The 25800-nt window shown below is 38.8% G+C and overlaps 3 protein-coding genes across 3 annotated transcripts; all 3 read right to left on the reverse strand.

Annotated features, from left to right (window-relative positions):
* Positions 1 to 1341: 1341 nt before the first annotated feature.
* Positions 1342 to 9407, reverse strand: LOC127801030 (DNA-directed RNA polymerases II, IV and V subunit 11). Its single transcript, XM_052335805.1, has 5 exons — positions 9252 to 9407; positions 9065 to 9154; positions 8880 to 8958; positions 2124 to 2219; positions 1342 to 1717 (listed from the first exon to the last, which is right to left on the reverse strand). Exons 1-5 carry the CDS (start codon positions 9302 to 9304, stop codon positions 1685 to 1687), a joined length of 351 nt encoding a protein of 116 aa, XP_052191765.1. The 5' UTR covers positions 9305 to 9407; the 3' UTR covers positions 1342 to 1684.
* Positions 9408 to 10274: 867 nt separating this feature from the next.
* Positions 10275 to 14929, reverse strand: LOC127801056 (protein TAB2 homolog, chloroplastic). Its single transcript, XM_052335870.1, has 5 exons — positions 14367 to 14929; positions 14189 to 14258; positions 11698 to 11869; positions 11228 to 11371; positions 10275 to 11016 (listed from the first exon to the last, which is right to left on the reverse strand). Exons 1-5 carry the CDS (start codon positions 14846 to 14848, stop codon positions 10757 to 10759), a joined length of 1128 nt encoding a protein of 375 aa, XP_052191830.1. The 5' UTR covers positions 14849 to 14929; the 3' UTR covers positions 10275 to 10756.
* Positions 14930 to 21973: 7044 nt separating this feature from the next.
* Positions 21974 to 25553, reverse strand: LOC127801842 (pentatricopeptide repeat-containing protein At1g62260, mitochondrial). The gene is made up of 2 exons (XM_052337302.1): positions 23176 to 25553; positions 21974 to 22644 (listed from the first exon to the last, which is right to left on the reverse strand). The coding sequence occupies exon 1, from the start codon at positions 25477 to 25479 to the stop codon at positions 23488 to 23490; it is 1992 nt and encodes a 663-aa protein (XP_052193262.1). The 5' UTR covers positions 25480 to 25553; the 3' UTR covers positions 21974 to 22644; positions 23176 to 23487.
* Positions 25554 to 25800: the final 247 nt, after the last annotated feature.

Raw genomic sequence — 25800 nt, forward strand, 5'->3', positions numbered from 1 at the left:
GCCTTCATTATCAGACTTCTATGGCCTTCATTATCAGACTTTTTCGATCAGATTTTTCCAGCCTCTATTATCAGACTTCTACGCCCTTCATTATCGGATTTCTCCGATCAAACTTTTTCAATCGGGCTTTTCTGATCGAACTTTTTCAGCCTTCATTATCAGACTTCTATAGCCTTCATTATCAGACTTTTCTGATTAGACTTTTCCAACCTTCATTATCAAACTTCTATGGCATTCATTATCGGACTTCTCCAATCAGACTTTTTCGATCGGACTTTTTCAGTTTTCATTATCAAACTTCTACGCCTTTCATTATCGGACTTTTTCGATCGAGTTTTTTCAGCCTTCATTATCAGACTTCTATGGCCTTCATTATTGGAATTCTTCGATCGGACTTTTTCAATCGGACTTTTCCAGCCTTCATTATTTTAGACTTCTATGGCATTCATTATCGGACTTTTTCAATTGGATTTTTCTAGACTTCATTATCAGACTTATCCGATCGGACTTTTCCAATCGGACTATTCCAACCTTCATTATCAGACTTCTATGACTTTCATTATCGGACTTCTCCGGTCAAACTTTTTCGATCGGACTTTTTCTGTGTATATATATATTAATATGTGTATATATGTTGTGTGTGTATATATATATATGTTGCTTTGTGTGTGTATATATGTTGGTGTGTATGTTAAAGAGCATTTTTCTTCAAAAAATAATAAAAAAAATTAAAAAATAAATTAAATGTCATGCCACCTAGGCAAAGCCACGTACCTGTTAAAATTGATTTTAACATTGACTAAAATTGTAACTAATTTAAAAAATTTGACTCTTCTTGCCAAAATTAAAAGCATTAGATAAAATTACCAAAAATCAAAAATGTTTGACATTTTTATGCTAATAGCCCTTGTTTTAATTCTTTAGTTTTTCTTACTGATAAACCAAATTATGCACATCCATATCTTGTACCCTCTTATATTAGTTCTAGGATTGACTTTTGTCAAACAAATTATTGTTTAAACTTTAAAGTGGAAAATAAATTAAAAACGAAAATAACAACACATCATATGAACTTTGTATCTTAGTTATTATAAAACGTAATTTATTCTTCTTCACTAAAGAATGCTTTAAGAAACCATTTCCAAAATCACGTTGCTCTCTCTCTCTCTCTCTCTTTTTCAGAACTAGTCAAATGATGTTTTGAAACACAACAATACAAAATAACCCTAAAGTAGAACGCAACTTGGTCTCCAATTTACCCCTCTCAGGCCAACAGTGGGTAGGGGGCTCCCGAATTTGGTAGTTCTACGGCTCAATAATGGGCGGGCATAAATAAAAGGATGAAATACAATGCCCACTTGCTCATTGCCATGTATATAAATTCTGCATTAGGGAATTGGGAGTTACCCAAATTCTCTCTGATTCTTCAGTTTACCCTAATTTACCTCAACTCGACAGAGTTCGATGTTCAGCAAAGTAAGGATGCAGGAGCTTCATATAAGCTGGTAAATAAAGCACTAACATATGAATTTACAGTTGCCAACCCAAAAAAGGATGGTCCGAAAATCCTACGAGTTCACTGCAGCACCAATAGGGTCATAAACTCACGCGCGCGCAAGCACCACTGCACTGTCATCTGCCCAAATTTTACTGCCAACATAAGCATTGCCCCTGCATTTGCAGGTCAGTAGCTCCTGGAATGCTCTGCTAGCTCAGTCTGCAAAAGAAACGCACCAAAATAACTACAAGAGAGGAATGCGGAGGACATAGAAGATTGAGCGTTTTCAAGAGCTGGGCAACGGTGTTTCAACCGAATAAATATGTAAGAAAACCGTACTGAAGTAAAGTTCATCATTTAAATATTTCTACTTGTGAAGTAGACAGATGTTACACATTCCACATTGAACTTCAGCAAGACTAATTATTCCAAGTTCTCCTTGAGCAAAACATAAACTAGTCAGAACCTAATTCATTCCTCCTTGTAACTAAACTATAATATTTCTCAATTGCTAATCAAGCTAGATCCCCCTCATTAAAAATATAAAAAAAATGACTAGAGTTCCATTGTAAGTTTCCACCACAGGAAATGTCGAATCATTATAATCAAGGAAGAGAAGTCATACCTCCAAAGCATTCTTCAGATAATCAAGTTCCTTGTCCAGATCATTGATAGCTTGATTATATGCCTGCATCGGTGAAGACTGGCTAGTTGTATGAATCTGCAAGGGGCCCCATTATAATCATCAGATCACAAGCAGGATTTCATCCCCCCCCCCCGCGGCGCGGGGAAAAAAAAACAAAAACAAAAAAACAAGGCATGATACTAAATACTTACACATGTTTCATCAATTTATGTCATCATAAACTACCATAAGGTTGCACATGCTAAATCAAAACCTTATATGACGTTATACAATAAACCATTTGAGAACCTTTCTTTAGTTATTTTATTTTCTTTTTTATATTAGGGAAATAAAGGATGATTGATCGTCAAACACCAATGATTTAACATTTTGTCACCTGTAAGTAAAACCCATTGTGAATAGTCTGTCAAGCCTCAAGTATGAGGCTTGGGCAATTCTGGAAGAATCGGGAACTTGAGAAAGAGAAAGGGAGGGAGGATTTGAATTAAGAAAAGGGAAAGAGAAAGAGAGAGAAATTAGAGAGGGAAAGATCCGAATGTATTCATTGATAGATCCCATCCTCACATACAATGCCCTTTTATAGGCTCGCCCAACTGGTTGTTATTACAACCGATTCCTACAAGTGGCTTAGGCGGAACCGCCTCGCACATGCAATATGTTATTACATTCTACTATTATCTCTTATAGCTATGCATCTATAATTTATTACACTTAAGCCATTAGGCTTGTGACAGTCCCGGCCCCTTAAAATCTTCCTTGTCCCCAAGGAAGGTGAGTAGTTGAGCAGCGCGTGGGAATTGAGTCAATAACTGGGGAAGGTATTCCCAAGTGGTATACTCAGGATGTCGGTTGGACCACTGAACCAATACATGGATGAGAGGTACGAGGCCCTAATGGACTACTCTCCGGTCGATGATGGCTAGTGGTTCCTCGTTGTTGTCGGCCTCTTCGGCTGCAGGAGGGGGTTCTGAGCTCACAGTAGCATTAGGCTCGATGAACTTCTTCAATAGGGAGACATGAAATATCGGGTGACATTCCACGTGGGAGGGTAACTGTAGTTTGTAGGCGACTTGACCCACCCGTTCCAAGATAAGAAATGGTCCGAAGTACTTAGGACTGAGCTTGGTGGGGGTGACGTTGGAAAAAGAGGACTGTAGGAACCGTCGAACCTTTAAGAAGACCCGATCACCTACTTCGAAGTGTCGGTCACTTCGTTTGCAGTCCGCGACTTGTTTCATCTTGTTGTTAGCGGTAGCCAACTCTTGCTTGAGTAGTGAGATCATCTCCTGCTGGTCTTGCAAATACTCGACTGCGTTAGTTCGCGCCCTGTTGGTACCCGTCGTGGCAGGCATTATAGGTGTTTGGTAACCGAACAAAGCCTTAAAGGGAGTTTTCTTGATAGTGATGTGGTAAGTTGTGTTATACCACCACTGAGCTAAAGAAAGCCACTTACCCCAACTCTTAGGCCGAGCAAAACACATACATAGCAAGTAAGATTCCAAGCATTGGTTGACCCTTTCGTTCTGCCCATCGGACTCCGAATGGTATGCTGATGACATGTGTAGACTCACCCCTAGGTTCTTGAACAATTCCTGCCAGAAGTGGTTGGTAAATATTTTGTCACGATCTGAGACGATGGATTTAGGTAGGCCATGCAATTTGGCCACTGTATCAATGAACACTCGAGCAATCTCCTGGGCTATGAATGGGTGAGTGAGGCCAATGAAGTGAGCAAATTTGGTCAGCCTGTCGACCACAACTAGAATCGCGTTTCGACCTTCTGATTTGGGTAAGCCCTCGATGAAATCCATGGATATCTCCTCCCATGCTCCGTCTGGTATAGCCAATGGCTGTAACAATCCTGGATAAGCCACTTGTTCATGCTTGTATCGTTGGCACGTCATGCAAGCTGCCACAAACTCCATAACTTCTTTTTTGAGGCCAGGCCAAAAGAACATCTGTCGAACCCGATAATAAGTAGCTCTAACCCCTGAGTGTCCACCTATTAGAGAGCTATGTAATGCCTGTAAGATCTTAGCTCTTAGTTCCCTGTCATTGCCCACGACCAACCTGCCCTTAAACCTGATTAACCCATTGGCCATAGAATACCCCTATTCATTGGTGTGCCGCACGGCCAATTGGGTTTGGAGGGATTTGGTCCACTCAGACTTCTCATAGCTTCCAGTAACTTCTTTGACCCAATCAGGCACCACGGCGGTGATAGCCTTACATTCCCCTGTTTCTGATCTTCATGACAGAGCATCCGCCACAATGTTCTCCTTTCCCCGCTTATACTGTATGACATAATTCAGGCCCAACAATTTGGATATTCCCTTCCTTTGCAAATGTGTATGCAGCTTCTGTTGTAGGAGGTGTTTGAGGCTGTCATGGTCGGTCCGTATTATGAAGGGGGCTCCTTCCAAATAATGTCTCCACTTGTCGATAGCTATGATCATAGCAAACAGTTCTTTTTCATACACACTTAGCCCTCGGTGTCGAGTAGCCAGTGCTTGACTGATGTAAGCTAGGGGTTTCCCTTCTTGTGTCAGCACTGCTCCTACCACGATGTCGCATGCATCAGTTTCCACCACAAAAGCCTTAGAGAAATCCGGCAATGCCAGAACTAGGGCTTGTGTCATCGCCTTTTTTAGGGTGTTGAAAGCATGCTCAGCCTGGGAATTCCATCCGAAGTTGTCCTTCTTGAGTAATTCAGTCAATGGCTTACTGATCACTCCATAATTTTGTATAAATCTTCTATAATACCCTGTTAAGCCAAGAAATCCCCTCAGCTCCCTTATAGTCGAAGGCTTGGGCCATTCCAACATTGCTGTAATTTTACTGGGATCGGTACTGACTCCTCGGCCAGAAATGATATACCGTAAATAATCCACCTCATTCTTTGCAAAGGAACACTTAGAGAGTTTAACAGACAATTGATTAAATTTCAGGATTTCAAATGTGGTTTGTAGGTGGGCTAGGTGTTGTTTGAGGTTGGGGCTGTAAACTAAGATGTCATCAAAGAAGACTAAGATAAATTTCCACAAGTATGGGGCAAATAGGTGGTTCATAAGGGCCTGAAAAGTGGATGGGGCATTGGTGAGCCCAAATGGCATCACCCGAAATTCATAGAGGCCTTGGTGTGTTCTGAAGGCTGTTTTATGGATGTCGGCAGGGTTCATTCTGATTTGATGATACCCTGCCCTCAGGTCTAGTTTAGTGAAGATGGCAGCCCCATTTAGCTCGTCTAATAGGTCTTCAATCAAGGGAATGGGAAATTTGTTTTTCATGGTAAGGCTGTTTAACTGCCTATAGTCTATGCAAAAGCGCCACGTACCATCCTTCTTTTTGACGAGAAGAATGGGAGAGGCGAAAGGGCTTTGGCTTGGTTGGATAATGGAAGTTTGGAGCATATTTTTGACTTGTTTTTCAATCTCAGCCTTCTGGTAAGGGGGATAACGGTAGGCTCGAATGTCTACTAGCTCAGAATTGGGTTTCAAAGGTATAGTATGATTAAACAGACAGTTTGGGGGTAAGGTGTGTGGTTCCACAAATAATTCCTAAAATTTCATAAGCAATGGACGTAATTCAGTAGGGAAGGTTACCTTTGCAAAGAGGTTTGTGGTGGGAGGGCTCTCCTGCTCATCTTTTCCCATCGTTTGAATGGAAAATAGCTGGGATATCTGCCCTTTCCCCTTCATTAGCAGTTTCTGTAATTTTTTTCCTGTAATCATCTTACATTCCCCTACCTCGAGGCACCCCTTTAAAGTTAGCTTCTATCCTTTCAAATCCAGTGTGACTTCCAATTTATTGAAGTCGAAAGTCAGAGGACTTACTGTCCTCATCCAATCCACCCCAATGACAATGTCACAACCTCCTAACTCCAGAATTCTTAGATCCGTAGAGAACTCTTCCCCTTGCATTAGCCATTTAAACCCTGCACTCTTATGGTTGCTGTACATTTTATTGCCGTTAGCTACCGTTACAGATAAGGGAGAAGTATTTACCAAGGCACACCCTAGTTCTGTGGCAGTTGCTTCATTGAGGAAGCTATGGGTGCTGCCACTATGAATCAACACCATCATTCTTCTCTTGCCCACTCTCCCTTCAACCTTAATGATTTGCCCTGCATGCTCCCCTTTCAGTGCATGAAATGAAATTTCCCCTCCTTCACCGGCAGGATCACCTTGAGGAACTTCTGCCTCTGTTTCTTCAAGGTCTTCTTGCTCCTTTACTAATATTTGCTCCTCACCACCTTCCATGTTCAGTAGCTGCCTTCTACATTGATGGCCAGGACTATAAGGATCTCCACATCTGAAACAAAGCCGCAACTGTCTCCTCTATTCCATAGTGGGATTTCTGATCACCACGGCTTGCTGACTTCCTCTCGGTGGACCTGTACCCCCTGTCGCCCCTATCTCCCGTGCATGACCATTAGGAGGTAAACTGATTAATGGTCCTGTTCGAGAGGAGGCCCTATTCCTTTTGTAGATGGCTTATAACGTCAATTCTTGTAATCTAGCCTTTTCTGCTGCCTGCCTAATCGTAAGTGGCATCATCATCTTCACCATGGATCTCAACTCATCCTTGATCCCACTAATAAAGCTGTACACAAAATATTCCTCAGTAAGTGTTGGTTGGGCATTCCACATTAAGGCTCGTAACTCTTCGAATTTCTCCAAATACTCTGTTACCATCCCTTCTTACTGAAGTTTGTTGAATTCTTCTATCACATCCGCCATATTCTTCTCTCCAAATCGCCTACACAATTCTTCGGCAAATTCGATCCATCTCACCCCAATTCCTTGGTACCTAAACCACCCTTGAAACCAAGAATTAGCCGTATCATTAAGATAGGCGGTGGCCAATGTAATTTGCTGAGTCTCGGCCACATTATAATATTGGAAGAAACGTTCACACCGGAGAACCCACCACCTTGGCCTTGTCCCATCAAATAATGGTATCTCCAGCCTTGGCATTGGCGTGTGAGTACTAGGTTGTAATTGAAATTCCCTTACCTAAGGATCCGTGTCAATTCCTTGTACTCCTTCCGACTCTGCTTCTCTTGTAGATCTCGGAAGTATTCCAGATCCGTTCAAATTCGGTCCAGCTCCAGATCGCAGGGGACATTCTGTTGGCAAACGGAATTGCGTTAAGGATGATAGCATATTAAACATGCTATTGATCCTTTGACCAAACTAGTCCATCGTTTCTCTATGCCTTTCCAGCTCACGGTGCATATCCTCGCGAGAAGTTTCCAATTCCTCTTGCATTCCTTCTCGCATTGCAGCCACATCTTCCCTACTTTGGGTGATAGCCTCGTGTGTCTGCGACATTCCGAACTCCAGCGCTTCCATTCTGGTTTCCAATTGTTTGAGTCTCGTTTCTTCTGCCATCGCCTGCTTCGCACTTCCTTCCACAAACACTGTTGAGGCGCTGGCTCTGATACCAATTGTCAAGCCTCGAGTATGAGGTTTGGGCAAATCTGGAAGAATCAGGAACTTGAGAAAGAGAAAGGGAGGGAGGATTTGAATTAAGAAGAGGGAAAGAGAAAGAGAGAGAAATTAGAGAGGGAAAGATCCGAATGTATTCATTGATAGATCCCATCCTCACATACAATGCCCTTTTATAGGCTCGCCCAACTGGTTGTTATTACAACCGATTCCTACAAGTGGCTTAGGCGGAACCGCCTCGCACATGCAATCTGTTATTACATTCTGCTATTATCTCTTATAGCTATGCATCTATAGTTTATTACACTTAAGCCATTAGGCTTGTGACATAGTCTTATTTGGTATCGCACTCTCCCACCCAAGAACATCTTCTATTTCACTTCCAAATCATTAAGAAAGTCTTCCAATTAATACTTTTATGAAATAAAACCAGAAAGCTATGTCAGATCAATCATTAATTCATCCTTGATAATTTGAACATTGCCCATTTCACTGACATCTAAAGCATAAAATTATGGCCATATTAAGTACTTACAACACTTTCCCATCCCTTTTATTGAAATTCCATTGCTTTATCCTTCCTTTTCCCCAAGCCTCATATAGATTTTCACTATTTTGTGCCAATAAAAGAGACAAAATTAGTACTTCATAGAAAATACTTTAAACATCAGTGTCTCCGTGATGTTTTGCATTTGCCTAGACAACTGGTCTGTGTACTTCACAGGTATAGCTATTAGTGCTTAAAGCTTCAAACTATACTGGAAAGAAAAATCTCTTTAGTCATTACAGTTCTAAATGCACAAAACCAAAAAATAAATAGAAGAACAAACGGAAGAATAAGGTTCCCCTAAGAAGTAGCAATTTAGTCCCAAATTTCAATGTTATGTTTGGAATTGGAATTTTTTGTGCCAAGAGAAATAACTCAGCAGCCAATACATTTCATGGATAATTAGAGTGAGGAAAAAGAATATATCTTTTTATTTCCTTATCATTTTATAATCCAACCTGAAAACCCAAAACTGCGTTCACTTTCTGGAAACAAAAACAGCGCATCACTTGTCGTTTTTTTGGTTTTTCAACAAGTGAAAATAAAATCAGAAAAAACGACGACAAAAATCAAACGGGAACCAAGTAATTCTATCTTCAATTACTTTACTTCATTATCATTTCCCTTTCTTTTTCTCCACAAATCCAACTTTCACTAGCAAGATTAAACCCTTCGCATTCAGAAATTTCATGGTCCATCAACTCGCAAGTATGCAAATACAGGTAAAAGAACACTTACCCTAACAATGATTTTGTACTGAAGAGGGTGAGGAAGCTTGTAGCCAGCAAAGAGCACATTATCATCCCTGTGCAATTGCCTGCGTAACCACCACCAAACAACGAAAATATATTACGGTTTTAGCCAACCAAACCAAATACGAAGAAGCAGAAAATTTTCCCGGAGCAATAGATAACAGTACATACATGCGAAGGATGTTGCCGATTGTGTGGTCCTCTCGCTCGATCGTGAACGAGGCTGCATTTATGATCTTCGTGTCTCGTTCATATGAAACCCTAGCATTAGCAACCAACAAGGAGTCGAATTCATTGATTACCGTACGATACAAACGAAGCTGCAGTTGTAGAAAAGATTAGAAAGAAAGAAGATTACTTCTTGGTCCCCTCGGGAACAACAAATCGCTCGTAACGGTCCGGCGCGTTCATCGTGTTCAATCACCCTGGATTCCTCCCAAACTGAAGATGAAGAACAAATAGTGCGATTTTGAGCAAATTGGGTAACCAGTTTCAAGGGAATTACACATAGCCCCCGAACGTTCAAGTATGTGTGCTGAACCCCATCCATGTTCAATATTTACAGTCACCCATCGTCACCACATGAAATGACGATCTTACCCTTCAAAAACCTAGTAGTGTTAATAATGGTAGAAATTTGATTTTGCAAAGAGTAAATAAATAAATTTTGATTTAGCAAAGAGCAAAAACCCATGATTTTATTATATTATTCATATGAAATGAAATGACAATTTTATTATATTACTCTCGTCAAATAATATAACATTTGTTTGACACAAATAAATTGAAAGAAATAAAAGAATAATAAATCCATTGAAGGTAGAACCCATATTATCTCTTGTTAACTCGTATTGAGTAGGCAATAGATTATTTATGTAAAAACTAATAATGGTTTGTTGTTTTTAGTTTTTTTTTTTTAAAAATAACATTTTAGATTTGTTTGTTTTCTTAATTTATGAAATAATAGAAAAATAAGACAAGTAGTACAAAAATAAGTAGTAACTCTTAGTAGAGATTGATACGATTCATTTTAACATTTTGTTCGTTCGAGTTTGATCTAAAAAATAAAAATATTTTTAATCTAAGTGAATTTTGCTCAATTGAAGAAAAAGAAAGAAAATCAAATTAAATCAAATTCTTTTCACTTTAGGAGCATTTTCCTCAATGTCAAATAAATTATTAGACATGTTTAATCATTAGAATTCACAATTTTTCAAATAAGGTACTTCATTTCTATTTTGTCACAAAGATATTTGAAATTAAACAATCGAACAAGAAATGATGTGGTTTTTGATTAATAAAAAGTAATATAATTGTTGCTAGTTAATAAAAAAAGGGGATTGTCCCTGTTGCAAACATTATAAATATAGTTTGTGATATCGAACCATTGAACCACAAGAATAAATTTCCATTAAGCTCAACTGCATGTGTTGATCCCAAACCTGCCTCAAGTTCAAAAACTTTTCCTTCTCCTCCTCTTTTAAGACACTTTAAGTCTGGGTATTATACAATTCACCATGTAACTCACCAAAGCACATCCAATTGACTCACCTCACTTTGTCAACCTAATTGGTCACTTGCATATGCGACAATTTTGGGTTTAAAGATGAAGCTGTTAGAGACTGTTATGAATGGTCTAACGGGTGGTTTTACTTGGTGCTCTGGATGGCCCTTGTATGCAGCATGAGCAACAGAGTATCAAAGTGACCTCATGGACGGGGTATAGGTTGAGTGAGGTACTTGCTACACGGGGATTTCTTGACATCGGTTTAATACTTTCATTAAAAAAAAAAGGTCATTCATTGGAGAAGAAGAGAGTTGACGGGAAAACATGGCAACTATTGTTCCACACCGTAGCTTGTTTTATACAGGTGGAGATGGCAAGTCTAGTAGAAGCCAAAATCCAACACAGTCATCAGAATCCAAATCCTCTTGGATGGCAAGGAAATGCAAGCCTCCACAGGCCTTCTTTGCTGCTTCCCAAGCTTCTGCTTCATTTGTCGTTAAAGGTGTGTTCTTGTAGGTTGCGTAAACATATCGTGTCGAAATTCCAACCGACAGGATCAAGCTGGCCCGGGTTACATCTGCTTCAACGGAGCAGACTTCTAATCCATTCATCCAAGCTGCAGCAGGATGCAAAATAGAGTCAAACAGGATTCTGTTAGGACAGGGTGAATGCGATATGTCCAACAATATACTAAACTTTGTTTTTTCACAAAGATAGCTATTTTCACAACTCAAACAGTGACCTTCTGCTCACAAAGGAGCAAACCTAACCCTTTGCTGACAATTAAAAGCTAAGTGAAGAGAGTCTGAGAAGATATATTGAAATACCTGCTAATGGTTTAGCCCGTGAAGTTGCAACAGCCAATCCAGGAATCAATGTCTTGTCGTCAATTTCAATCCCCAGAAGATCCAAATCTAGACCAGCACCAAAGATAAATCTTGACTCTAGGGAAGAGACCTCTTCCTGAACAGCTGGAACACGAAATATTGCAGTTAGCTAGTGAAAGAACTCTTGCAAAATGTAAAGTAATGAAATTAGTAAGATAGCAAATTTGGCTGTAATACAGAAGTTACAGTAGTAGTTATGACTCACTACAAGCATTACTACTAAAGCATAATATTTAACAGCTTCAGTATCAGGTTCTTGGCTTTCATTTCAGTCTACCGTACTGTTTTTGAGTTATGGGATCAAAGCAATATAGATAGGACACATCCACATGTGCAATGTTTTGAAACTCTTACTAGAGTATAAAAATGGAATATATTACATTCAAATGCTTCATTTACTATGGGAGTACCTGAAAAAGGTAACTGGACAAAAGCCCATTTCTCTCCAAACAAATTCTCAGGAAGTTCCATTGGAAAAGGGTTATCTAGCGCCAGAAGTGGTTTAGCTCCTTTCTGAAAACCAGGATGACGTGTATATACAGTTTCATAGCGTTCTTCCAACCACAAAAGTAGTGACAGACACTGAAAATTGGCAAACCAAATGTTAAAATTACAAAAATAGGGACAAAAGAACTGACATGCATTTGTTCACTATTATTTGGTTTTTGCACCCAAAAGGGAAAAAAAAGAAGGTAACACCATAAGAGCTTCAGGGTGCAGCATGTGATGAGTTGAAAATACCATTATTCTACTGTCTTGGTTGATTTCATCACTGCCTGGACATACAAATTGGTTTAGTACACCATTACTCATATTCAATTGGGAAAATGAATTGATTTTTCTCAATTTTATGGCCTAATATTTTACTTAAGAGTAAGTTGTCAAGAGAAGCACTAGACAATACTAGTAGTTGTGTTAAAGGCAGCTTCAAAGTATAGGTAAAGTTTGCTCCTGTGTGACTTGGGGGATCATGGAAGTGAACCAATAAAAAGCCTCTTTGAAAGCAAGCACATAACTCTCCCCTAACCACAAAATATTAGGAGTTTACTTCACTGGGTTTCCCTCATTTTAGTTTATTAATGCCAATATAGCCTCATTATTTTTCAGAAAGAGAGTTAAAATAATTTATAAAGAATTGCAAAGACCCTTGCTATTCTGGTATATTTGCACTGTATTTCGGTGTCTTTTATTGTACTGTGTTATGCTTCATTCAAACAGTAAAATTTCATAATCATTAAAACTTCATTGAGGGCAAGCCTTGGTGGCAACATTGAGGTTGCTGATTCGTGACTGGCAGGTTATTGGTTCAAGCGTTGAAACAACCTTTTTACTAAGTAAGGGAAAAGTTGCAAATAGAAATGACTCTCCTCAAAACCCTCACAAAGTAGAGAGCCTCATGGACTGGGGATGCCCTTTTATCATTGGAACTTTATTGAAAACCCAAATGAGAACTCCCATATCCCATTTGAGCTTCTATAATCACTTCAGTTGTGAAAAAAGGGGCTTAAAATTCAAGATTACACCCCAACCCTTATTCATAATTATGACACATCCACATAATCTAGGCTATCTAGGCTTGAAGACCAGACATAGGCCAGCAAATAGCGTATTGTATGATTTCTGAAGTAAGAATACAGAACTTTTGCAAGCTTGTGGTGGCAGAATGTCCTCAAGCAGCTAGATATCATTTTAACAACAACATTTTTTCTTTTTTTGCTTTCAATCTAGTACAGCAAGAAGCAGATGGAATGGAATGGAACAAGTAAAACTTGGATGGAAAGGAATGGAGGCCCCTGTGAGAAGAGTGGATAGAATGGAATAAGTATCTAGCAAAAGAGGTATAGGAAGACCAAGAAAAGACTTGGTAGGAGACACTTAGGTATAATATGGATTATATGAGCCTTCCAGAAGATGAAATTAAAGATAGAAAATGACCGGCGAACTAGAATTCATGTAGCTAATCTCACATAGTAGGATAAAGGCTTGATATGTTATTGTTGACATGTAATCTAGTACAACAAAGAATGATTCCAAGTGGAAAATTACCACTGCAGAATTACTAGTTCATTAGGATATGTCAAAGTACTGAAACTTCGCCCATAACCTTTACAAAACTCCCAAATCCGATTTCAGCTTCACCCAACAACTTTTAAAGGATTAGCCTGTAATCATTTCAGTTGTAAAATAAATGCTCGAAATTCAAGATTACTCCATGGACCTTATTTCTGAAGTAAGATAAGGAACTTTTTGCTGCAACAATTAAATCTTAGTTTATTCAGATTAAAACGCTTGTTCAGGAATTAAAGTCTAGCAAGCTTTACAAATACAGCTGGCAAGAAGATGTCATGACTTTGTAGGATCTCCTACATTTGATAATTGAACCTCAGGGTTTTCAATTTCCCCTTGATGAACACAAACATTCATTACCATATAGAAAATTCCAATTCACTTATCCAAGATTTGTGACTGCATGTTATAGAATCTCAGTTTGTGCAAAGCGCAAAATTTTTTTAAGTAGTTCATGAACCTAAAAGTGGTTTCTTATAACATATTTTCACCTTCATCCGTGTGGAACTTTTGGATAGTGCAATAGCGGATAGATGAAAATTCAAAATTTAAGGGGGGAGGGGGCAAAGGAGAAAATATTCAATGAAACTGTAATATTACGTCATCATGTTGATGTATTATTATAATCTAATCATATATTTCCATGTATCCGTATCGTGAATACGTTACATGTGGTGAAGATCAATTCTATTTTAATTTTTAAATTTGCGTAACACCACCAACTATTATATATTAATGATGCAACATATGATTGGTCCATGATACCACGTCAGCCCAATGATATGATATCGCAGTTGCATTGAATATTTTATAAAGAGGGAGAGCAACACTAACTCTTTTACTAGGAATAGGTTTTATCCCAAGCTCTTTACAGGCTTTTGTGATAATTGTCTGCATCTGTGACCTACAAACCACAACAGCAAAAACCCAATCAGTTCCTTCTTCTATAAGCTCCAACAACAAACGCCCAAAACCCATTAACCAAACCACGAAAGAACACGATAAAATTCACCTGAAAAATCGAACTTTATCCGGCAAAGGAACGCCCAATTCATCACAAATTGACGCAATAGTCTCCTTCAACGTGATACTATTAATGACAGTGTTTGGAAAATACTTGGTATACTGAAGCGAAAGAGAACTATCACACACCAAGAGCTCCCAAATCTTCTTCCCTCTAATATCCAAAATGGGTCTGGAGCAGAAATCCAATTCCCACTCCGAAATGCTCTGCGGGTCGATATCGGGGTCCAGATAGCAGAGCTCTGCAGTCGGGTCTTCTTCTTCGTCGATTGTTTCCGATTCGATTGGCGATGAAACGGAGCTTTCGGATATGGAGTTGAAGAGGGAAAGGCGAGATTTGTGGTGCGGTTTTGGGGGCAAGTTGAAAGGGAATTTGGTGGGTTTTGAGAGGGAAGTGTAGTTGGAGATGGGTTTATGAGAGTGGAAGGATGGGGTTTTGATTTTGGTTGGGTTGAAGCTGAGAGTAGCCATGGAAACTCTGTAGGAAGAAGCTTGGGAAGTGTGGTGGTTAAGGGTGGGAGATTTGGAGGGATGGCAGTTATCCACCACATATCTGTTGGTGAAGATATATGTTGGGCCGGGCTGGACTCAGAATTAGGCTATGTCGCCCAACCTCACTTTTTTGTTGACTATTTGTAACAATACTAACTTCATTCTGTATTAAACCTTTTTTTACTGATTTAGTTGCATGAATTTCATTTACAAATAGACTGTGTTTTTTAATTTTTTAACTTATAAATCATAAAAATTAATTTTACAATTAATATTAAACAATTATGACCTCATTGTCACGGTCTTGGTATCTTCCTTACCTAAACCACGTCGTCCTTTGCTCATTTTACTTGATCACAAACTAAGTCAGCCGAACCACAAGAGTAGGCAAAGACAAGTGACATTGGAAGCTAAGAGTTTGAGTAAATAAAAGAGAACTTGTATTAGTCTAAAGAAAACTTACAAGTAAATAATTACAACTTTGCTTGTGTTGGGAGGAGTCGAAAGCTCAACCCTAATCAACCCCCTTAATACTCAAATAACAACGACCAAAAAACATATACAAAAGAATGGACAGAGAACCATAAATAAGCATAAAATAATGAACACAATATAAACACAAGAGATTTACCGTGATTCACCCATTAAAGAGAGCTACGTCTACGTTGAGCTCCGACAAAGGGAGTTCACTACACTATAGGGATAAAAATTTATAGCCAGCGAGCCACCGATTACAAAACCAAAAACAACAACTCTCTGATCTCACTATACAACAAAAAACCCTCTGAAAATTAGCTTGACCCCATAACCACAATCTAAGGTTAGAGACTTACAACTTAGAGAATAGAGCAAAAACAGAGAACATCCAAAAACTAAGAGAATGAGAACAGAAGAATAATCAGAACAAACCCTAATGCAGCAGATAATCGGAGGCAGTCGCTCTTCTGATCCCGAGGAGACTGTAGCTGATATAAAGGCGACTCAAGCGGTGGAGATCGAATCGTATAAAGGAAAGAGTAGAGCATCGACGATCAGGAGAGAGGCAAGCTAAAAGACAAGAACCAGCACGCCAAATGAAACGACAGGGAGGTTGCCGTTTTGGCCCTCCATCTTGGGCCCAAAACGTTGCCGTTTTGGGCAGCCATAGGGGTTGCCAAAAAAGACCCTCCTGCCCCTGCCAGAAACGGTGCCATTTTTGAAGATTCACTTACAACAATCTCCACCTTGAAGCTTCAAACATTAAGGGACAATCCACTAAAAGTGCAGCAAGCTACAACCTATGTCATCATCACTCAGGATGTTTGGTCTTTCAACCAACTATGACATGCAGCAAGTCCAAACAGTGTTTGAACTTGGCTGCAGTCACAATCTTTATCCCCATATCAGCTGGGTTGTTTTCTGTTGGGACCTTTTGAATAATTACATTCTCTTTGGCTACTTGGTCCCTTACAAAATGAAACTTTACATCTACATGTTTGGTTCTCTCATGATATACAGGGTTTTTACATAAATGTATGACACTCTAACTATCAGAAAATACTACAACCTTACCTTGTAACATATGAATTTCCTTTAACAAACCTTGGAGCCAGATGGCTTCTTTGAAGGCATCAGTGACAGCCACATATTCTGCCTCAGTGGAAGACAGTGCAACCAAAGGCTGCAACTGAGACTTCCAGCTGATGCAGTTCCCTCATAGGGTAAAGAAGAAAGAAGTTGTAGATTTTCGAAAGTCCCTGTCACCAGCAAAGTCAGAGTCCACATATCCAACAAGATTAGAAACATCACAATTTTTTTTATAAATTAACCCAATATCAACAGAGCCATTAATGTACCTTAACACATACTTTAAAGCTTCCTAATGAATTTTACCAAGATTAGACATGAATCTACTAAGTAGAGAAATTGAAAAAGCTAAATCAGGCCTGGTACTAATCATTGAGTACATTATGGTTCCAATGACATTAGCATATGGGATGTTTTCCATTTTAAGCATTTCAGAGTCAGACATTGGACACTATTTTTTAGATAAGATGAAGTGACCAGCCAATGGAACATTTACTGGTTTACAACCAGACATGCCAAACTTTTGAACAGCTTTTAACAAATAATCATGTTGATAAATTTCTAGACAAGAGTTATTCCTATCTCTTTCGATAATCATTCCTAAAATTCTTTTAGCAGGTCCTAAGTCTTTCATATCAAAGTTGGTATTTAACAAGGATTTTAACTCACAAATTTTAGACTTAGACTTGCTAATTAATAGAGTGTCATCAACATACAGCAGCAAATAAACAGGAGTCTCAGATAAGGTGAAGTAGAAACAATTATCATATTCACTTCTGTTAAAACTAATTCCAATTACAAAATTGTCAAATTTTTTATACCATTGACGTGGAGATTGTTTTAACCCATACAAGGACTTCTTTAACAAACAAACATGATCAGGATATTTTTTGTTAACATAGCCTACTGGCTGATCCATATAAATTAATTCTTCTAAGTCCCCATGTAAGAAAGCAGTTTTAACATCCAGCTATTCTAATTCTAAATTATACTGAACAACTATTGCAAGCATCATTCGAATAGTTTTAAATTTAACAACAAGAGAAAATATTTCAGTATAATCAATACCTTCCCTCTAGGTAAATCCTTTAGCTATTGATCTAGCTTTAAACCTTAAGGGATCAGAGGGTAACATACCTTCTTTAACTTTGAACAGCCACTTACATTTTATCAGCTTCTACTTCTGAGGTCTTGGGACCAGTTCCCAAGTGTTGTTTGTCATCAAAGAGTTCATCTCTTCGTCCATAGCTTGCTGCCATTTTAAACAGTCATGGGAGTTAACAGCCTCCTCATAGGAGGTAGGCTCACTACTCCTCATTTCCAAACCTGCCACTAAGGCACAATAAACTAAATCTGAGTAAGAATATCTTGCAGGAGGCCTTATAGTCATCCTGCTTCTGTCTCTTGCCAGCTGGTAGTCCCTTAGGTTCTGGTGTGGAGAGTCATATTGCTCTTCCTCACATTCAGGAGCTATAGATGGCTCCTCATGATCACTTTCATGATCAGAGGGTAAGTCAACTTCAGGGTTTGAAACATCGGAGGAGGAAGTAGCTGGCAGATCAGGAACATCTGCCGGCTGCTCCACCTCATTCTGGGTATTACCAGTTATAGGGAAGTTATTTGGGGTGCCAGGTGTGGGATAGTCTTCCAAATTTTCTGATTTACAAGGGAAGATAGATTCATTAAATATAACATCTCTGCTAATTATTATCTTGACTCCACCTGAACTCCTATCCCACAATCTATATCCTTTTGTTCCATCTTGGTACCCTACAAAAACACATTTTATGGATCTAAGATCCAATTTTCCCACTGATTGGTGGGCATATGCCTCACAACCAAAAACCTTAAGATAATTGAGATTTAATTTTCTGCCTGTCCATTTTTCTTCTGGACACCTTAAGTTCAAAACAATGGAAGGGCTACGATTTATCAAATGGGCAGCAATGGAGAGAGCCTCTCCCCAAAAGGTTTTAGGTAGGCCGACTGTAAAGAGGAGGCATCTAACATTTTCTAACAAGGTCTTGTTCATTCTCTCAGCCACCCCATTTTGTTGGGGTGTATTCCTCACGATTTTATGCCTAACAATGCCATGTGAGTCACAAAACCCATCAAAGTCTCTATTACAGAACTCTAAGCCTTGTCAGTTCTTAGGGTTTTAACCCTTTTGTCTGATTGGTTTTCCACTAAGGCTTTCCAAGTTTTAAATTTGTCTAAAGTTTGATCCTTAGTTCTAAGAGGAAAAACCCAAACCTTCCTTGTAAAATCATCCACAATGGATAGAAAATGTCTGTTCCCACCGAGAGTAGGCTTTTGAGAGGGACCCCACAGATCAACATGCACATACTCTAAGCATACCTTCGCCAGGTGAGTTCCTGAATGAAAACTCATCATATGTTGCTTGCTTAGGATACATGACTCACAAAAGTTCAAAGGATCTGTAGGCATTGAACTAAGGTAACCTTGGTTTGATAGAGCCTTCAAACCTTTCTGGCTCATGTGACCAAGTCTCAAGTGCCAGAGATCTGTCTTATCAGCTTTAGCCATGCATGCAGTTGAAAAATTAATAGAGGGTAATGAATAACCATTTAAAACATATAGGCCATGTTTTTTAGTACCAGTGAGAATTAGTTGTTTATTCTTAAAGACATATTCCCTTTTTTTTTTGTTTTATAAGAATAACCTAATTCATCTAAGGTTCCAAGAGATATAAGATTTCTTTTTAACCCAAGCACATATCTAACATTTGTAAGAATCTTAATCTTGTTATCATGCATTTTCAAAGATATATCACCCATGCCTTGAATACAACAAGTTTGATTATTACCCATATAAACAGTTCCTGTTTCTTTGTTACTAAAATTTTGAAACCACTCAATGTTTGGACACATGTGAAATGAACAACCCGAGTCCATTATCCATTCATTATCAACAGTTGAGCTAGAAACAGTAAGAACTTCAACTAGGTTATTGGAGCTGCTTGCAGCTACCAATGCATCCCCCCCCCTTGTTTTTGTTTCTTTAGCAAATCATAACAATATTCCTTTATGTGACCCTCTTTCTCACAATGGTAACATTTCTATTTAGGCTTTTGCTTACCCTTTTTACCCTTACGCTTAAAACCCGAACCTACAGTTTGGTTACTGTTTCCTATGTTATTTCTCTTATCAGATTTACCTTTAACAAACAGATTGTTAGCTAGTTTCTTAGATGCATTTAATTCTAATTCTCTTGCCTTAATTTCTGATATAACAAGATCTAAGGTAGGCACAATGCCAGTATACTGTAAAGCATGTTTAACCACATTGTATTCATCAGGCAGAGAATTTAAAAGGATCATAGCCTCACTGGTATCACCAAGGGCTTGATCAGTTCCTCTTAACAATAAGCTAAGTTTGGTAAACTCATCTATGTTTTCATCCATAGATTTAGAAACATTTATCTTAAAGTTAAATAGCATTTCCTTTAAATAAACTAAATTTGGAGCAGATAAAACAGAGTATAATGAATCAAGTTTATTCCACAGTTCAAGGGGGGTATTCATGCCATCTACTTTACGTATAACACTATCACCAAGATGCAAGAAAATAAGATTGAATGCTTCTTCCCTTACCTCATCAGCTCTTGAGAGCTGTTCTGCTGTCCATTTTTCTTCGTTGGATTCAAGTGCAATAAGCACTTTATGATGAGAGAGTAGGACTCTCATCTTTTTCTTCCAACTACCAAAATCGCTTTTTTCATCGAATGTATCGATTTCAAATCGGGTTGATGTCATCTTCGCTTTGCACGAAGGTACCCTAGGAAACCCTAGACACTGACCAGACTCACTCAGTAAAAATAATAGATCGACGAGAGACTTACAGTAAACCCTAGGAATCCCAAAAAGACAACACAACACCAATAAACCCTAACCGAGACAAAAAAAACTCAGTCGAAGGTACATCGAGTATAAAAGGCTCTGATACCACTGTTGGGAGGAGTCGAAAGCTCAACCCTAATCAACCCCCTTAATACTCAAATAGCAGCGACCAAAAAACATATACAAAAGAATGGGCAGAGAACCATAAACAAGCATAAAATAATGAACACAATATAAACATAAGAGATTTACCGTGGTTCACCTATTAAAGAGGGCTACGTCCACGTTGAGCTCCGACAAAGGGAGTTCACTACACTATAGGGATAAAAATTTACAGCTAGCGAGCCACCGATTACAAAACCAAAAACAACAACTCTCTGATCTTATTGTATAACGAAAAACCCTCTGAAAATTAGCTCGACCCCATAACCACAATCTAAGGTTAAAGGCTTACAACTTAGAGAATAGAGCAAAAACAGAGAACATCCAAAAACTAAGAGAATGAGAACAGAAGAATAATCAGAACAAACCCTAATGCAACAGATAATCGGAGGTCGTCGCTCTTCTGATCCCGAGGAGACTGTAGCTGATATAAAGGCGACTCAAGCGGTGGAGATCGAGTCGTATAAAGGAAAGAGCAGAGCATCGACGATCGGGAGAGAGGTAAGCTAAAAGACAAAAACCAGCACGCCAAATGAAACGGTAGGGAGGTTGCCATTTTGGCCCTCCACCTTGGGCCCAAAACGCTGCCGTTTTGGGCAGCCATAGGGGTTGCCAAAAAAGACCCTCCTGCCTCTGCCAGAAACGGTGCCATTTTTGAAGCTTCACTTACAATAGCTTGGACGCTCACAAATGAGGCATCCCCTTCTATTTTATAGCCTTTCACCTTTTCAATGGATGATGGAGATGATTTTGATTTTATGGTGGTGATTGCTCCTTCATAAACTTCTCCTACTTCTACTATTATTTTAGAATATTCTTCACAATTCTACAAAGTTCTATAGTATTCTAAAATCTTCTAGACCTTTCTAGGCTAATCTACATATTTCTAGAGTCTTTTGGAATATTCTAAAACATTTCAGAATATTTTGGAATATTCTAGATTTTTCTAAAATCCTCTAGGGTATTCTACATATATCTACATTATTTGTGGTACCTGCGTGACAAAATCTGAATCTCCAGTATAGATGAGCATCATCACGCGCTAAGCATCTAGTGTTCCCATGTAGCGCATGACATCAAATTCAAGAGCTAGGTTTATGATTAATTGGAAAAGTAACGTTTGATTGGCCTACAACGCTATTCTCTTTTTTAAAAAAATATTTTTATTTCTTAAAATTATAATAATGTATCGTTTAATCCTTTAATATATGAAATGTCACACTTTCCCTATTTGACTTTCATCAAAATATTATTTTATTTCTTCAGTAACACCCTAATCTATTTCGTATAATCTTGTATAATTTTACTCTTGTTTTAGATATTTTCATACTTGAATAGTTAATTTTCAATCATAAATGAGTAACCTTATCGTTGAAAACCCAACAACAAATATTTCCTGCATCAGATCAATGAAGCGCAAATGCGAGCACTTTCATCAGCAAGTAAATACGTAGCAATCTGTACTCCAGCACCAGATTGATTTCATGTAAAGTAGAAGCTGCTTAGTTCATTGGAAGGATAACAACAGGAACCATTTCCTTAACGATTTCATCAGTTTCAAAACCAAGAACAACCTCTGGAAAGTCTTCATCATTTTCACATATAACTACTTCCTTTGCATACTAATAACTGTTGACACAGACTGCTTCAAATTCAAACATAAGATGGAAGTAAAAAAGATCAATGCCCTGATGACCTAACTGACAAATGTGGAATATCAAGCTATCAAAATAAGAGTGTAGCAAGTGTTGCATGTCTGTCAGTATCAACCAAAAACATAACACCTGCTGCTGATTCCAGAAGTCTCCGATATCTGGCGATCACTATGCTGCCGAAGTGGGTTTTATCTCGTCAGAGTTTATGCTCTTCAGTTTTCTTGATTCCTTGTCATCCAAAAGTAAACAATTTAACATAGGTTTCTCGAGGAAGAACTCAATCTGTATGGTAAATGCATCTTTTACAGCCAGATTATCAGTTCACCGTACAAGCATCCACTGCATCATTCCGGCAGAAGCAACTTGACCTCTTCTGACGCCAAGTGTAAAGAAGCTCAGAGAAGAGAGACTGGCCGATGGACAAAATTGTAGCCCAACCAAATTCTGTGCTTTCAATGGGCAAGTGTTAAGTATACACAACCTCGTGCACTGAGACGCCTTTTTTTGATTTATTATTCTCTTTCTCCAGGTACCTGCAAATTAGAAACAGAAACAGGCAAAATAAAGACTCTAGTCATGCTAGCAATATTGAACAGCAATAAACTCTAGGGACATTTCTGGCTGCTGCATGTGTCACTCAAATACCTACCACATCATATAATGCTAACATTAATTAATGACGTCAACTTATGAAGAATCAACAGCTAATTTCCATAGTTGTCCAGATTAAATGTTATCCTCGCAGGAAGGATCATCTGAATACAGAAAGTTTTAAATGTTGCCACCATGTTTTTTCGAGTATGGTTCCTACCTATATTACATTGACTCTTCCAAAATTATAAGTACCTTTATTGGGATTTACATGTATATGATGCGGGATATGCATTCAACAGTGCTAGTTGGGGATGGATCCAATCAATAAAGCAGAAGATTTTTCCGTGAAAAATTTCCTCTCTCATTTTATGCATAGCAAAGGAAAAATACTGGTCTAATTTTAATTTATTGGCCTCATAACATTTGGTTGATTTTGTCAATACAGTTGCAGTGAATTATGGTTTGCTTACCTCAGTAGCAATCCAGATGCGCCTCTACTGTATTGATAAATCACCAGTGCACTGCAGATCGAAGGCTGAATAGGGTATCAGTATTTCTTGGACATAGCTCCATACAGAGAAAGCCTACATAATTATTTGTCCTCCTGTCATAACAGAACCTAAAATACAATGCACCATGGTTCCAAGTGACCCGTGTCCTGCCCCAGTATCATCTTGAAGTAGCAAATCTGCTTGCATGTTCTGAGGGTAAATAACCAACAGGTTGATCAGATAAGTAAAAACTTCATGGCAACATATACAACCGATTGCAAGCTTCCTCAATCACATGCCAGAATCTACCCAACTGTACCCTGGTTTCTTTCTAATTTTATTTTTCTCCATTATCATCCTCACTTGAGTGGCATCATCCCACCGTCCAACATCAGCATACATGTTATATAGCAATACGTAGGGGGCTGAGCTTTCTGGTTCAAGTCTCATCAAAGCTTCAGCTGCAACACGGGCTAAGTCTACATTGTTATGCACCCTACAAGCACCCAATAATGCACCCCACACAGCCTTATCTGGCTCAAATGGCATACAGTTGATCAGAGCCATAGCTTCTTCAACCTGCCCATTCCGACCCACAATATCCACGAGGGAGGCAAAATGTTCCACTCTTGGCTGGATAGCAAATTCACTCACCATGGATTTGAAATGCATCCGGCCTTCTTCCACTAGGCCAGCGCAAGCACATGCATTCAAAACTGAGATAAATGTAATATAAGTTGGCTGAACTTTAAGCCTCTTCATTAGTTCAAAAAGTTCTAAAGCATCTGTAGCAAAACCATGGGATGCATATCCTCCAATCATGGCATTCCAAGAAATCACATCTTTCTGCAATTTCATCTCATCAAAAATATCCCTTGCCTGGATAATTGCCCCACATCTCGAATACATAGTAATGAGGGAATTATTTAATGGAACATCTGGAATAAACAACTTTATGACCTGTTGGTGGATCTGCATACCCAGTTGCAGAGCCACTGACTCGGCACAAACACTGAGAAGTGAAGACAAGGTGTGTCGATCAGGTTTCTCTCCTGTATCTTGCATCTGCATGAAAAGCTTAGTTGCTCCTTCACGGTCCTGATTTTTCTCATACCCTGCTATCATGGAATTCCACGAGACTACGTTTTTTTGGGGCATCCTTGAGAAAAGATCATGAGCGAGTTCCAAGTTACCCATTTGGGCATAACCTGAGATCATTGAATTCCACGATAGTATATCAGGGTTTGGCATTTCATGGAACAGCTGTGAAGCTTCTTCCATATCAGACATGTTAATGTAGCCACTGATCATGGTGTTCCATGAGAAAGTATCTCGCTCCACCATTTGATCAAATAGTTCCCTTGCAGAAACAATATCTCTTGCTTTGACATAGCACATGATCATAGAATTCCATGATACAATATTTTTTTCAAACCTCCGACCTTCTGCCTCTCCAGGATCAGGACAAAACGGGATTTGGTCAAAAAGGCGCCGTGCATCATCAACTCGTCCTCTTTGACCATACCCAGCAATTAACGTGTTATAAGCATGAAGCAAATCTTCTCTACCATCATCCAGTTTCCGGTTTTCAAGAAGAAAACTAGCAGCTTTATCTAAGTCTCCGTTATGAACCAGGCCAGATATAAGAGCACTGAGAGAAGCCTTGTCCCGCTCAGGCATTCTCTGAAAAAATTCAATTGCACTTCTCACATCACCATTGTGCAAAAACCCTGATATCAAAGCATTCCAAGAAACGACATTCTGCTTAGGCATGCTATTGAAAAGGCAGAATGCTTCATCCATCTTCCCATTTCGAGCATACCCAGTAATCATTGTATTCCAAGAAACAAAATCTCTCTCCGGCATTTGCTCGAACAAGTACCTCGCTTCCTCCATATATCTCCTCCCGCGGCACGCCAAATATCCCGATATCATCAAATTCCAAGTCACAACATCCTTCTCAGGCATTTCATCAAACAGTTTCCGTGCCTTGGTCATCTCTCTTCGTTGAACAAAACCAGTAATCATCGAGTTCCACGATACCGTATTCCGTTCTCTCATACCGTCAAAAAGTGTCTTGGCGTCATCGAGCCGGCCACTTCGGATCAAATGGGTGATCTGCTTGTTCAGCGGATGCAGCTCCGGGCCGCGATAATTCTGGGTTGCTGATGTCGACGTGAAACGCAAGGGATTTTTGTGAATGCAGCTTGTGATTGAAGGATGACGCAGCTGTCGGTGAGGCCTCCATCTGAAGGAAGAAAAGGCGGCCTTGATTCTTAACATATTGCACAGAGGAGCACCAAGACCCCGCGAAAGCCGTGCACGAACAAGTCATCTGTATTGCCGCTTTAGGAATCCTTAAGATCTCTCCAACTCAAAACTTTAAAATAGTACATCTTTTTCACTAAAATAGTATAATTTTTACACTATCTTATCAATCATCTCCAACTCATTACACCAAATGAATAGTATTATTTTTATTTTTTTAATTCAAAACAATTAATTTATTTTAAAAAATTATTTAATTATTTACATAATTATAATTTAAATATGTAAAAAAAACTTACATGTATTTACATAAAATATTGTCCTCAACTTTTTAAG

Source organism: Diospyros lotus, chromosome 5, assembly GCF_014633365.1.
Source record: "Diospyros lotus cultivar Yz01 chromosome 5, ASM1463336v1, whole genome shotgun sequence".
Classification (NCBI taxonomy): Eukaryota; Viridiplantae; Streptophyta; class Magnoliopsida; order Ericales; family Ebenaceae; genus Diospyros; species Diospyros lotus.

Excerpts from the sequence above, each read along its gene's own strand:
- LOC127801030 (XM_052335805.1), bottom strand. The coding sequence starts at position 9,304 with ATGAACGCGCCGGACCGTTACGAGCGATTTGTTGTTCCCGAGGGGACC. Across the intron at positions 2,220-8,879 it reads AGTACAAAATCATTGTTAGG|ATTCATACAACTAGCCAGTC; the intron begins GTAAGTGTTCTT and ends GGCCCCTTGCAG. Across the intron at positions 1,718-2,123 it reads ATCTGAAGAATGCTTTGGAG|ACTGAGCTAGCAGAGCATTC; the intron begins GTATGACTTCTC and ends TTTCTTTTGCAG.
- LOC127801056 (XM_052335870.1), bottom strand. The coding sequence starts at position 14,848 with ATGGCTACTCTCAGCTTCAACCCAACCAAAATCAAAACCCCATCCTTC. Across the intron at positions 11,870-14,188 it reads AACCTATTCCTAGTAAAAGA|TGTCTGTCACTACTTTTGTG; the intron begins GTTAGTGTTGCT and ends GCCAATTTTCAG. Across the intron at positions 11,372-11,697 it reads TGTCCAGTTACCTTTTTCAG|CTGTTCAGGAAGAGGTCTCT; the intron begins GTACTCCCATAG and ends TTCGTGTTCCAG.
- LOC127801842 (XM_052337302.1), bottom strand. The coding sequence starts at position 25,479 with ATGTTAAGAATCAAGGCCGCCTTTTCTTCCTTCAGATGGAGGCCTCAC.